This window comes from Hevea brasiliensis, chromosome 2 (assembly GCF_030052815.1).
Source record: "Hevea brasiliensis isolate MT/VB/25A 57/8 chromosome 2, ASM3005281v1, whole genome shotgun sequence".
Lineage (NCBI taxonomy): Eukaryota > Viridiplantae > Streptophyta > Magnoliopsida > Malpighiales > Euphorbiaceae > Hevea > Hevea brasiliensis.
In genome coordinates, this window is record NC_079494.1 from 11,342,936 (window position 1) to 11,356,571 (window position 13,636).

A 13,636-nucleotide genomic window follows, 5' to 3' on the forward strand; every position below is an offset into this window, starting at 1 on the left:
AGTATAAATGCATCCTAATTTTTCAGCTAACTAAGGTAATGCTATTGACCATTTAAATAGGGGTATTTTAGGAAGAAATATGCAAAAATAGTTAGTTAAACTAACAAAACTAAAAAACTTTTAAACTGTGTCAAATCCTAGTGAAACTAGAATATTAGGATGAAAGGAGTATATATACGATAATTTTATTATAATTATTAATCATAATGAATACTATTACATATATACATAACGATTATATAGAATAATTTTCTGGCGAGGTTAACGGTCCCGGCCTGCAAATCTTTGGCGATAGAAATAATTGTGTGGCTCTTATTTCTATGACCATGACACTGCACAGCAGATATTTGTTAGATATTAAGATCAGCTATTAATTCTGGTGATTAAGCTCAGCTAAGTGGGATCACACAACGTTTCCTATCATGTTATGCGGCCAGTTACTATTGTTTTCAGCTTCATGCACCCAACAAAATAACTATAGACGGACAAGACATTTCACCAAGACAGGTAACATTTCTCAGAAAAAATCCTGTGAGATTACCAAGCAAAATTTAATTAAAAGTTCCAATTTTTCACTATTCTAAATCTATGTACAGCTATTACAAATAGAAAAAGCATAAAATATCTCTAGACAACTGTGGTTAGGTGCTTCAAAGTTGGACAATATGATTGCCAATTGCCACTAACTTCAATTATACAAACCTGCTTTTGGTCTCTGCAACTGCAATCCCCTGCAACCCACATTTCTCTATCATCTCCCTTCCTTGATCTCCTCCTAAATCCTTCTTCTTCCCATTAGCCCTTATACTGAAACAAAACGAAGGAAGGATATATAGATTATAGTTGCAGTTTCTAAGGTGAGAATTTTGAAGCCATGGCATTTGCAGGAACAACCCAGAAGTGCATGGCATGTGAAAAGACTGTCTATCTTGTGGATAAGTTAACAGCCGACAACCGTGTCTACCATAAGGCCTGCTTCAGGTGTCATCACTGCAAAGGAACCCTCAAGGTATGCATTATTAGTCCTTCCTTTCTGATTTAAGGGTTTCCAAAAGACCAGAACGCAAAAGCTTGTCAGATCCATTTATGGAACTTGTTGCTTGAGTCTTATCTGCTTCATGTGTTCAATAATTTCTTGAAGATATCCAGTGTTTGAATTCAAAACCCTGCAGATTTAGTATTGCAGGGCAATATATCAGTCCATCATATTTAAATGCAAATAAACTAGTATCTTTACTGCATTATGCAGACATTTTTCAGGAGTCCTAAATTATTTCACTATGGCAAAGCAACTTAATTTGTTTTTTTTACTATTCTGAATCTGGCCTCAATCTATTAAAATGTTCCTATCAGCTGAGGAAGATCATATCTTTCCTCATCTGAGTTGTACAAGAATTGATGCCCCTTATCAATCAAATTAACCTCATTTGCAGTCAATTTCTAGTTTTCATATGCAATTCTATTGACAAATAGATCTAATTGCTGCAGCTTGGCAACTACAATTCCTTTGAAGGGGTACTTTATTGCAGGCCACATTTCGATCAACTCTTCAAAAGAACTGGCAGTCTGGACAAAAGCTTTGAGGGTAACAAACAATAAAAATATTCAAGTAGAACCCAGAATCAGATTAGTTATCTTTTTCCTTCTTGAGTCGAACTAATTTACTTCCATTTGAATATTCTTTCCAGGGACGCCAAAAATTGTAAAATCTGATAAACCTGCTGATGTTGAGGTAATTTCATGAAATTTGGATGTTTGCTTATGTCTTAAAGATGAGTATTAAAACCCTCTCATTTCTTGAGTATGAACTGCTTTGAACAGAAACCTAACGCAGCTAAAGTATCAAGCATGTTCGGCGGAACCAGAGATAAATGCTTTGGCTGTAATAACACTGTCTATCCAACTGAGAAGGTGAAGATTACCAAAATTTCCATTTTTGAAATGAGCATAGATGTACGATTCATTCCACAACATCAATGATTTGACACTGAAAATGTTTTCTCTATTAAAAGGTTACGGTGAATGGAACTCCTTACCACAAAAGCTGCTTCAAATGCATCCACGGAGGATGTGTAATTAGCCCATCCAACTACATTGCACATGAGGGAAGGCTCTACTGCAAACACCACCACAACCAACTCATTAAGGAAAAAGGCAACTTAAGCCAACTTGAGGGCGATAATGAGAAGGATTCCACGAATGAGAAACCTAATGGAAGCGAAGTTGCTGCTGAATCATAAATATTACGTGTTCATCCTGCTTGCATCTTCTTCCTCACTTGCCATGTTGTTGCCACGCTTCATGATTTGTTTTTCCCTGCAGTCCAAATGGCTTTGTGCTCACAAGTAGATGAGATTCTTCTTGATATTTCTAATTGAAGTATGTGGGATTTTTGTTTGATTTATTTTGGGTTTTGTTCTACTATGGGTGCTTTAGTGAGATTCGAAGACCTATTTGATTCTCATTTCTCAGTACATGATATGGTGAACTGAACTGGTGTACTTTGTGATTCATCTCTTACTTTTCCCTGATTTTTTACTTTGAAAAGATTACTTCGGTCAGGTTTTCATAGAATAGCAGCCTGCCTCCTTGTGTATTTTAGGGGGTTACAGGAGTTCTGCTCCTCACAGAGAATGGCTCACACCCATAACATCTGATTCGAGAACAGGGCAATATATTTGGATCGAATAAAGGCATTAAAGTTTGAAACCTGCAAACTAAGTTTTACAGCAACCTGAATTTCGACTCAGGAGTCATTCTGTTGGCTTGTTGTCACTACAAGGGTGTTCGATTCTGATTTCAAGACGGTTTATTTAAGAACTGGAATCAAAATCAAAACTTAAACTCTTTGATTTTTAAGAACAAGAATTAGAACCAAACTTCGATTTCAATTTGGTTCTAAGCAATTTTAATATGTTTTTAGTTCTAGTTTCGGTTCCTTTTCTATTTGAATTTTGATTCTGATTTCAATTCAAATTTGAATTCTTGCATCTAAAATTACAGCATTTTTATGTTCATTGCATAAGAGTAAATTTGGAACATTAAAACAACAATAAAAATAATAGTATCAATATCAAATTAATAATATTAATATAAAAAAATATATATTACATATATAGTCCTTAATTAGTATATTAATTATCTTTTATATATTTTTTAATTATATAGTGATTAACTAAAAGATATATATAGTTAAAAACTAAAAAGTGCATTATATAATTGACATGTAAGTTAATCATATAATTAAAGCTACGTTTAGTATGCCGTAATATAATGCAATGTAATCAATTAAGTGATGCAATCAAAATTATAATGTAATGTAATGTAATTGTCAATATATTCTTCTATTTGATTGTAATTGCAATCAAATATAAGTTATAATAACCTAAATTTTAAAATATAAATTTTATATTTTTTATAGCAATAAAAATATAAGTTATAATAACCTGAATTTTAAAATATAAATTTTATATTTTTTATAGTATTTAAATATTATTTTAATATTGTCTAACTAATTTATAATTTTGCAATACTTTCATTTATATATTTTTAATGTTATTTCTAAATATATTTTATGAATTATTTAATAGTCTAAATTTAATTTAAATGATTAGTTTTAATTATTAATATTAAATCAATTAATAAAATATATTATTTCATTATTGTTAACCTTGATTTTAAGACTTGATTTAGTTGTCATTAATTTGATTATTATTATTATTATTATCAATATTATTTATTGTATATTTTTTTATTATTTAATTATACATATATTTATATTTTGAAACCCAATTGAAAGAAATTTTGGATTTATTTGAAAAATATAGAAAAGAATGAGATTAGCGCGACGAAACCTTCTAGCCCACTCCGATCGGACACCGTTTGGAAAAAGTGATAATCGGATAATTTAAATCTCTTGGTGAGATATTTGACCCTTTTCAATACCCATAAATTAAATATATTTATATAATAATTATTAATAATTTATGAGTTTTGTTTAGGTGTGATCAGATCAGCGATAGCTCATCTATATTTAGGACCGAGTTTTCGGCTCGGTCTGGGTGCCTGGCGGGCTGTCCCAAAAAAGGATTATATTTAAAGTCGCTCCTGGCATTTTCAGATATTTTGAATGCGTTCTAGGTAGCAAAATTTGTAAAAATAGTCCCTAACTCAAATTGTATAGTTTGTTCCTTATTTAAACTAGCTGGTTAAATTTAAAAAAAATTCTTGACTTAGTTAAATTAAGTAAAATGAGTTAAATTAAGATAACAATAATGTAAAGGACCTCCAGGAATATTTTCATAATTTTTGAAATGCTGAAAATAATTATTTGGACTATAGAAGAGTTAGAGACCTGAACTAGAGTTTGGAGGATTAGACCTAGATTAGGATTCTTGTAGTCCCAGATGGGTATTATAATTATTGTTGTGGGCTTAAATCCCTGCGTATTGTTGTTGTTAAGTTTTTCTTGCAGGGAGATTAGGTCCAATTATAGGGGAGATTCTGCCGAAATTTCGGCAAGACCTTAGAAATTATTCATGTTTCTTTAATTAAATTAATTAGTTAATTCTATCAGTAAATTGATAGAGGTCAGTGTATCTATACAGGTGATCGGTGCCGGCTAGCCTTTCTTTTCTCCAGTTGGACTATCTGTAATCGGATCTACCAGTCTGTGAGTTAGATATTAATTATTCTTGCAATTTCAATATTAATTATATATATGGCATGTTCATGTATTTTATAAATATTTAATTATGCATATAAATAGTTAATATATAAGAGCATTTTGGTTGCTGTATATTTAATTATTATTATTATTATTATTTGTTTGTGATTGCCGTCTTGAGGATAATTTGGAGCTGAGTGTGTCATTTATATATGGATATAGATAGGACGGGTAGTCATTGCTTGAGTTAGTCTTACTAAAACTCGGTCTTTATGGATATGAAAAGACAGGATGAGGCACAGCTTCGAGTTGATTTCACTGGCCCCTGTACTTGGATTTAAGCAAAAGTCTGGCTTGAATTAAGCTTGCTGGCAGAATTTAGATTCAGAGAGCTGTATAGGGGATCAACTCTCAAATTTATGTATTGATGTGATACATTGGGTACATAAGTAGCTTCAAATTGTCTTCTCGTGTGAATACTGGATGAATTATTTATTATATGTGTTGTATATATATTTCATGATAGAATTGTACTAGTTTTTAAGTAGTTATAAAAATTATACCTATAGTCAATATCTAAATTCTCTGAGTTGAATACTCATTCTTGTTCAAATATGTTTTTTCACAAGTTACAGGAGGAGCAAGTTTATTTTTTTTTTTAGTCTAACCTGCATTTTCCTCTGCAGGTTGTGATGCTTTTTAGCTAGTAGTTTTCATTTTGTTTATTTATTTATACGTTTATTCGATTATTAGAACTCCGCTATGACATCAGTGTATATATTTATTGTATTAGTAATGAAAATTAAATGATTTATGCATGCTGGTATTAGAGTTGAGCTGGGGCTCCCCTAATCATGGATTCTTATGGTTATTGGGTTGAGCTGGCTAAAACTGATTTATAATATTTTATTTTATTTTTTTTCTGCATATTGGACATTGAATTTGGGCCTAATTATGGGCTTGGAGACAGTAAAGCTTACTACGAGTCTCAGGGGCTTTATGCCGGTCCATATCCTAGTGCCGATCCGATCTATAGATATGGGTCGTGACATAAGTAGTATAATATAATGATAATTTTTATTTTAATATTTAATTTATTTATAATGTTAATAATAAGTGGTAATGCTTGTAATTGTCGACACCATATTTTGGCCGACCCCCAGAATCAATAAACTTCGAAACTGATCCCCAGCACTAAGTCTCCCTTTGCCAACCAATTACATTTCCGACCTCTCCTTGCCATTTAACCACATTTCCGATCTCTCTTCACAGAGAATTGAACCAATGCTAAGCCCTCGTATCAGTTAAAGCCTCACCAGTCTATTAAGTCACTTACCGATCTCTCAAACCCATTGCCGAATTTCCTGACCAGTCAAGTGTATTCCTGATCTCTTTTCACAAAAGAAATTGAACTGACGCTAGATCTTTGTTACCAGTTTGCCGATCTCCCTTTCAAAAGTTTAGGAATAATCAAAGGTTCCGTTCCGATTTAAGGAAGATCCCGAACTTAAATGTCCAAGCCAAATTTTCAATTTTAATCAAGTTGGTTCTCTACCGATCTCATGCTCATTGTGTTTTCCGATCTCTCACACTTAGGTTAATAATCACTTTCATTTATTTCAACATACTCAGACAATCAAGTGTTCAAAAAATTTTAGAAACTTTCCGATCATAGCTATTCATCGAACAAAAGAGGCATTTCATTTCATTTCATTTCAAGAATTTGTACAAGTCATTCGGCTGGAGGATCACCCCCAGCCTGATCTACATTTTGTTCGCCTTCTCTCTCACCTTCAGCCTCCTCCTCACTATCCTCACCTTCATCCTCGGGAGCCAGGTCGGCCATCCAAGAGAAGTCCTCCTCAGGGTAACGCTTCTTGAGCTCAGCGAGGAGATCTCTGTGGGCATTCACATAAGCACCAGCCAATCCTGTCACCATCTCTTCTTCTTTCGCCTTGAGTTCCTCAGTAAGGTGAGCGATGTGAGCGGCTTCATCGGTCCGAAGTGCTTGAACTTCTTCCAGAACACGGGTTCGCTCGTCTAGAACTCGAGATTTTCGGCCAGCTTGTCTTCATAGAATTTCATCCGCCCCTCAATTTCACATATGTAATCCCGAGCGGATGAGAGTTGGGATCGGAGAGAAGACATATTGTGACTCATCTTCTTGACTTCCTTGCCCAGGCGATGAGCTTTCTCCCGAATAATGTGCTGGTTCACTAAGCACTCCACGTTCAGGCTCATGGATCTGGTCAGGATGTCATCAAGAGTGTTCGGAGACAGCCTGTCCCGGTCTTCCAGAAGGCATATGGATGACCCCAGGACCTTAGCGAAGCCTGGATTTTCTCGAACCGTCCGGTTCTTCTCCAGTGAAGTGAACAGGACATGGGCGCCTCGGGAAAGAGGCCTCGCAGGAGGCTGAGAAGGACCCCCTTCGGTGCTCGGAACAGCTGGGGGAGGTGGAGGCGGCTCTTCTTGGTGAGGAGGAGACCGGATCGCTTCAACATCAGGGATCGGCTACACTGAAGGTTGAGAAGAACCCCCTTGCATCTCCTCAACTTCATGCCCGGGGGTCTGGAGCAGTTCAGATCGCTTCATCTCCCGTACTTTCCGAGAGATCTCTCTTTTTCGCTTCCGGTTCTCTTTGGAAGCTTCGTCTCTTGCCATACCTGCACAGAGAATAGGTCAGTGAGATCGCTAAGGCCTAAGATCAGAGATTACAGAAAATACCCAGGCCGAGGTCAGAGAGTTGGAGCCCGCGATCTTCGCCGGTGATCAGCTGCATCGTCCAATGATGCAGTTCTGCTGTCACTGCATCCAAACAAGAAAACTTCTCCCTAGCCGCTTGATCTTTCAATTCCATCACCACGGCTCCCTCTTCCCTATTCAGGGCGAGATGCTTCGGACGCGAAGGGCCCAGATGTAGCCAGCTTCGAGGGACGCCCTCGAAGCCATTCGGAATTTTGCTCCTCAGAATAAAGAAGCGGTTATTCCAATTCTTCAGGGAGGAGGGCAGATCAGTGAAGAGCCCGCAATGTGACTTCGCCTGAAAGAACCAGTACTCGTCGTCCTTTCGGCGGGTCAGTCTATGTAGTTCGGCAAATACTTTGGCTGTAGGATGGAGTCCCTTGGCACGGCAGAGCCCCCTGAAAGCCACCAGGATCGGCCACGAGTTTGGGTGAACTTGGGCAATGCACACTTGGTGAAATTTTAAGACCTCCTTGAAGAAATCGTCTAGAGGGAACCGGGCCTGATTGAGGAAAGGATTGGAATAATAGAGATCGGAAGATGGGAGACCGGTATGAAAGGTCGAAAAAGGGCGCGTGTCAAGAAGATTAGAAAGAGGGGAGATCGGAAGGCAAAGAGAATAAGACAAATCTCAATAACCGTCGTCAGAATCAGAGCCAAGGTAGTTAAAGCGTTGCAGACGAAATCTCCATCGCACGCCTGAGAATCGCCCACAATCCGACAGTGCGAGTACATCATGTGATCCTGTACATCCCAATCTCCACCGTTGATCTCACTTGCAAGGACGAGTCCAGAGCCTTTAGATCAGAGGAGAAGACGACAAGACCGGCGCCTTTTATTCCCAGCCCTTGGATCGCCCAGGTCAACGAAGTTTCGGACCATCAGATTAAAAGAAGAAAAGGACAAGTATTCTGAAAGAGATCTCGGCCGTCCGTTCTGATTCTCTTTAATTCCTGAGCCTCAGATCATGTCCTTTGAAATCCTGACCCTCCATTTCCCTCAAAATAGATCTTGACCCTTCATGAAGAGCACCCGGTTCCTATAAATACCTGCATGAAAACTGTTCAAAAGAGGAAGAAGAAATATTGAAGAGGTGGTAATTATAGTGGAAGAACTCTGAAAATTAATTCAGCTCGTTACTCCGCTACTGGAAAGACTTTTGAAACTAGTTTTCTGAAGTATTTTCTCGCAAAAGGGGATTTTTGAATACTGAAACTCCATTTTCAGGCCGTTCATTATCCTGTGACACTCTCGCTGTCTATCTTTGTTATCTTTATTTTCACTCCATTTTAGCAAAGTATCCTTCATTTCACGGTGAACTTTAGTCATCGGGCCATCAGCTCGCCGTCCTATCACGTCTAGTGATTTCGTAGTCGGTTCGATAAATTTGGCTCCCTACAGGTAAGTGTTTATATCGTAGCTTTATCGAGTGTTCTTTTTATTTCATGTATTTCTATTGCTTTTACGTTTATAATTTTTACCGAGTTTACATTTCACGAAGAAAGTTATTCCCGAGTTCATTCCTGAGTTGATCAGTTCGTTCTTTTGTCATTCCTTGTTACCTCTAAAGGCAAGAGTTTTAGCCCCGAACAGCATGCAAGTAGTTGGATAAACTGTAAACAACTGTATCTTAAGCGCTCCTTTAAAATAATAAGAGGTCTGAGCAATAAGTCAGGGAAATGGATAAAGTTAAATTACTAGGTTAGTACAAAAGGCGATTGGGTAAAATGCCTTAAGGCGGAATAAAACCGAATCTCAGAAATAAACAGAATAGATCGAGTATTGCCCATCAAAAGGTATTGGCACGGCGACCACATAGGAGGTCTGTAGAGTTCGGTTTAATGTCCCTTGTCTAATTCCGAAGCGCCAAAGAGTTAAAAAGAACCTTCTTTCTGGTCCTCCGAATCTTCGAATGTCAAAACCCTTAACCTTAGGCTCCCACAATATGTAAGATTTTAAGAGATCAGAAAAGTCCTTATTCGACTCCCGTTCAAGTAAAAAGAGATTGGAGGAGAGTTCTTATCCGGTCTCAATTCAAAATTTTAATAGATATTTACAGAGATCGAAGGAGAGTTCTTATCCGATTCTCAACTCAAAATTTTAAAAAAGATCGGAGGAGGGTTCTTATCCGGTCTCAATTCAAAATTTTAATAAATATTAAACAGAAATCGGAGGAGAGTTCTTATCCGATTCTCACCTAAAATTTAACGAATAATTTAAAGAGGTCGGAGGAGAATTCTTATCCGATCCTCAAGCTAAAAATTAATAAATATTAAAGAAATCGGAGGAGAATTCTTATCCGATCCTCAAATTGAATAAAATGGCCCTTTCAGACAAAACTAACATACAACAGTAACTCACTAAGGTTGTCTCATTTACTTATGTATCTGGGTAATCCGAATTAGTGAAAAATCAAATATTCCTTTTGTCAAAAGGATTAACATTTCCATTCGAGCCCTCCTAACTAATTTATGAAGAACGTGAAGTTAAATCTACTTACCCTTACTGAGGGACGAGGTGGGGTGCCTAACACCTTCCCCACCCGTTTACGGACCCCGAATCTAGAATCTCTGTTTTAAAGTGGTTTCATTTTAATTTATTTTCACAAATAGTTTTCTTTAGTTTCCCTCAAAACTAAGGTGGCAACTCCTCACTCTTTCCCACTTCGGTGAGGGTTCGTCCAGGCGACCGCAAAACACCTTGCGACAGCTTGGCGACTTTGCTGGGGAACATTTTAACTTAACCCCGGTCTAGAGGTCCAAAAGTAGATTTAATTTTTCGACCAAATTATAGTTAGGTGGGCTCACCCGGTAATATTTTATGCGTTAATCGTTGATTATTCCTACTAACGGTTTCGCTTGTTTTGCTTGTTTTACTCCTTACAGTGCTCTTCGTTTTAAAAAAAAAAAGGGAAAGAAAAAAAGCAGAAAAATGGGAAAAATAAAATCCCCCTGAATCGGGAAGAGGTAAAGGTGTCCCTCCACACACTGAACACTCACACGATGTCCTCACACACTTCAGCCCTATACCCGGGCTTTCTTACCCTTTTAGGAAAGTAGGAGGGGGTTATGTAGCGGTACCCGTGGGTTTTACCCCGTTAGTATCCGTGAAGGCTTCTGCTCAAATTGAAACTCGTTCTATTCACCGTGATACCCGTGGAATTTTCCCGATAATATCATGGTTATAGAATGGGGCTCTACTATTTACAGTAGGGGCAATTTGGGAACCTGTGGCTTTTAGAAAATTAGATCCTGAGCTAAACTATCACGATAGCTGAAAGCCGTAGTAAGCTACCTTGTAAGATAGAACTATCCAATTAGGTAGCACTCATCCGGTATCAGGAGTCTCCCTATTCTAGGACAAAAGGGGCATACTTACTCTTACCCTATTCTACCTCAGTTTCCTTTTGTTCGTTTTGTAAGGGTAATCTTGAATTCTACTGAAACACCTACACATTTTCCTACTTTGATAAATGTGTATGTGTCGCCCTGTCAACAGTATGATTCAAAATTACCCAAATTTATCTTGCTAACGAGTTTTTCCGCAGGCATCACCCAAACCAAGAGTCTGTAAAAAGGATAGGCACCATTTTTATCATGGCATCCTCGAGTCAGTCGGCAGAAGAGGTTTAGAATGCTAAACTTTGGTCCAAATCAGCTCATAGTCCAGTACTCTCGCAAAATGATGTTTCCAAGGCACATGCTAGCTTACTACCTTCACTGGATCTGAATAAAATTGAGGTCAGAATGAACAGCCTCGAGGGTCTGTCTAATGGTTGGAGATCGCTTCCCGATCAGGTCAAGGCACGATTTGAGGGGAAGTACGGAAGGATTGCGACCTTAATGCGAGTCAATGTCCAAATCCCGGCATTAAGGACCATGCTGTCGGTTTGGAGTCCTAAGTACGGGGTATTCTCTTTCAATGATATTGATACAGTTCCCACTATGGAAGAATATCAGGCATTACTAGGGGTTCCTTATCCATCGCAGAATCGGATTTACCTACACCTCGAGCATAGGCAGACCTGGAAACGATTGGCACATATGTTGGGTACTTCCCCAGAAGAACTAAAGTCAAAAGAAACTGTCAAAGGAAACATGCATGGTTGGTATTGGACACATCTCAAGAAATGGTTAGATCAATACCTCCAAGAGAAACAGTGGGATCGACCTTCAGTGGCACTCGCCTTGGGAATCTATGGCCTGATTTTGTTCCCGGGACCATTGGGAATCATAACCTGCACCACGGTGGAAGTATTCTGGGTAGTAGAAAAGCAGGAGGTCAATCCGATACCGGCAATTCTTGCGGAGACCTTATTAACCCTTACCTACTGCCGACAACAGGGTAAAGGGTCCATTAAGTGTTGTTCTCAATTGTTATACCTCTGGATTATCAGTCACATGTGTCCTGTGGAGACAAAGGGATTGACTTGGTACCTTGACCAGCCTCTCATCAAGAAAATGACCCGGTTAGTAATCAGTCTGAAGAATGAACAGCAGTGGCGGGAATGGATTTTGAGTTTCAATAGCCATGATTATTGTTGGAGGAAACTGTGGACGTCAGGCCAATCCGTTTTGATCAGCACGGGAATCAGTCGGTATCCCTAATCGGAGTAATCGAGTACACAAGTTACACTCCGGCATTGGTAATGAGGCAGTTTGGCTCAACACAGTCCAGAATCGACATTGAAGAATATCACCAGAGTCATTTCTACCATGAGCTCAAGGAAGAAGAAGGGTTGAAAATGGCTCGCAGATCTTGGGAAAACATCTCTCTGATGGAAAGGTCGCCTAAAGGTCCAAGTGCCACACGCGATTATCTTGAATGGAGGGCTGACAGGGACCGAGAACACTCAACTACAGAATTCGAAGATAGCGACCCTCGCCGAAACGCCCTATTAGAAGAAGCTGATAATCGTCTGGTTGACTCACTACAAAAAGCAAATACCGGAAACTCACAATTGCAAGAACAAATAAAACAGTTGGAGGACCAATGGCAGAACCTTAAAAGAAAAGTGAGAAGACTCAGGAAAGAGGCAAGGGCCAAAAAGATGGGGTTCGAAGAGCAAGAGGTACGGTGGGAAAAGGAAAAAGACTCTCTCCAAGCTGTGGTAAAAGAAGTAGAAATGCAGAAAAGTAAGCTTCAGGAAAAAATGAAATACCAAGAAATACTCGTTGAAGAATATAAACAGGAAAACAAAAAGAAGAAGCTCGAATTGAAAGAACAGGCACTACTCATCAACGACGTTCTGAAGGAATGTGCCAAGGAAAGGAAAGAAAAAGAAAGACAAGCTGCTCTCTATCGAGAGTTGAAAGAAAATGTTGACCAGCTGGAGAGAACGATAACACAGGGAAAACAAGAGCTCCTACCTGAATCTGAGTATGCTCTGAAAGCATTCGACCCTGCCAGACAAGAAGAAAGGTTATATGAGTATCTCAGAAAATGTCATCTTATTATAAAGAACCTTCCAGAGCCTAGGCCAATGTAAAGGATACGGTGTACAAATTATTCAGTTAATGAAATGATTTTTGGACTATTGTTTAGCAAATTTGTGAATGAATAATATGACTCCCGTAGGAACTCCCTCGCTAGGCTTATGTGAAAAATTGAATGCGCTATATGGACAGGTATCATAAATGCGCATTCAATCCAGTCTTTCACAGTCAGACTATCGAACGATGCCATGATAAAGTTGATACAATTATCCTTTCGCAGATTTCATTCTGGCTCCCAAATACCACTGTATCCTTCGTCCAGACCAGGACTTTTAGTTTCTTTATAAAATTCAAAATTCATTAAAATTTTTTTTTACTCCCTACAGGAAATCAACATTGCTTCAAACAAGGCAAGTCTGACCAAGCACACGGTTCAACCCAAATGAGTGTACTTAACAAGATCTCGAACAAAGAAGATAATGGAAGACCAGGAACAAGTACAGAACCTACAAGGGCAAGTCTCCGAGTTGAAGGATCAGGTCTCAGAACTTATGAGACTAATGAGGGAGATGACCCAGAATAAACCTGCTTCAGAACCAAACTTGCCATTACTTCCTCCGCCACCTACAACAAATGATCCGCACTAAGCTTCAACTTCTTTTACCTTTCAGTCACCTATTCCAGACCCGAAAATCACTGTCAATCCGGCTACCACGAATAATGACCTACCTTACTCTCATTACCCAGCTGTTTCAAACACCGACCTATACCCTTCAATTCTAATCCCTCC

General features: G+C 38.3%; 1 protein-coding gene across 1 annotated transcript; it reads left to right on the forward strand.

The window, feature by feature from the left end:
• Positions 1-593: 593 nt before the first annotated feature.
• LOC110661213 (LIM domain-containing protein WLIM1) lies at positions 594-2,513 on the forward strand. The gene is made up of 5 exons (XM_021819787.2): positions 594-1,009; positions 1,489-1,585; positions 1,689-1,732; positions 1,822-1,911; positions 2,013-2,513. Exons 1-5 carry the CDS (start codon positions 875-877, stop codon positions 2,238-2,240), a joined length of 594 nt encoding a protein of 197 aa, XP_021675479.2. The 5' UTR covers positions 594-874; the 3' UTR covers positions 2,241-2,513.
• Positions 2,514-13,636: the final 11,123 nt, after the last annotated feature.

Coding starts and splice junctions, on each gene's coding strand:
- LOC110661213 (XM_021819787.2), top strand. CDS start 875: ATGGCATTTGCAGGAACAACCCAGAAGTGCATGGCATGTGAAAAGACT. Junction 1,586..1,688: donor TCTGGACAAAAGCTTTGAGG/GTAACAAACAAT, acceptor TATTCTTTCCAG/GGACGCCAAAAATTGTAAAA. Junction 1,912..2,012: donor CTGTCTATCCAACTGAGAAG/GTGAAGATTACC, acceptor CTCTATTAAAAG/GTTACGGTGAATGGAACTCC.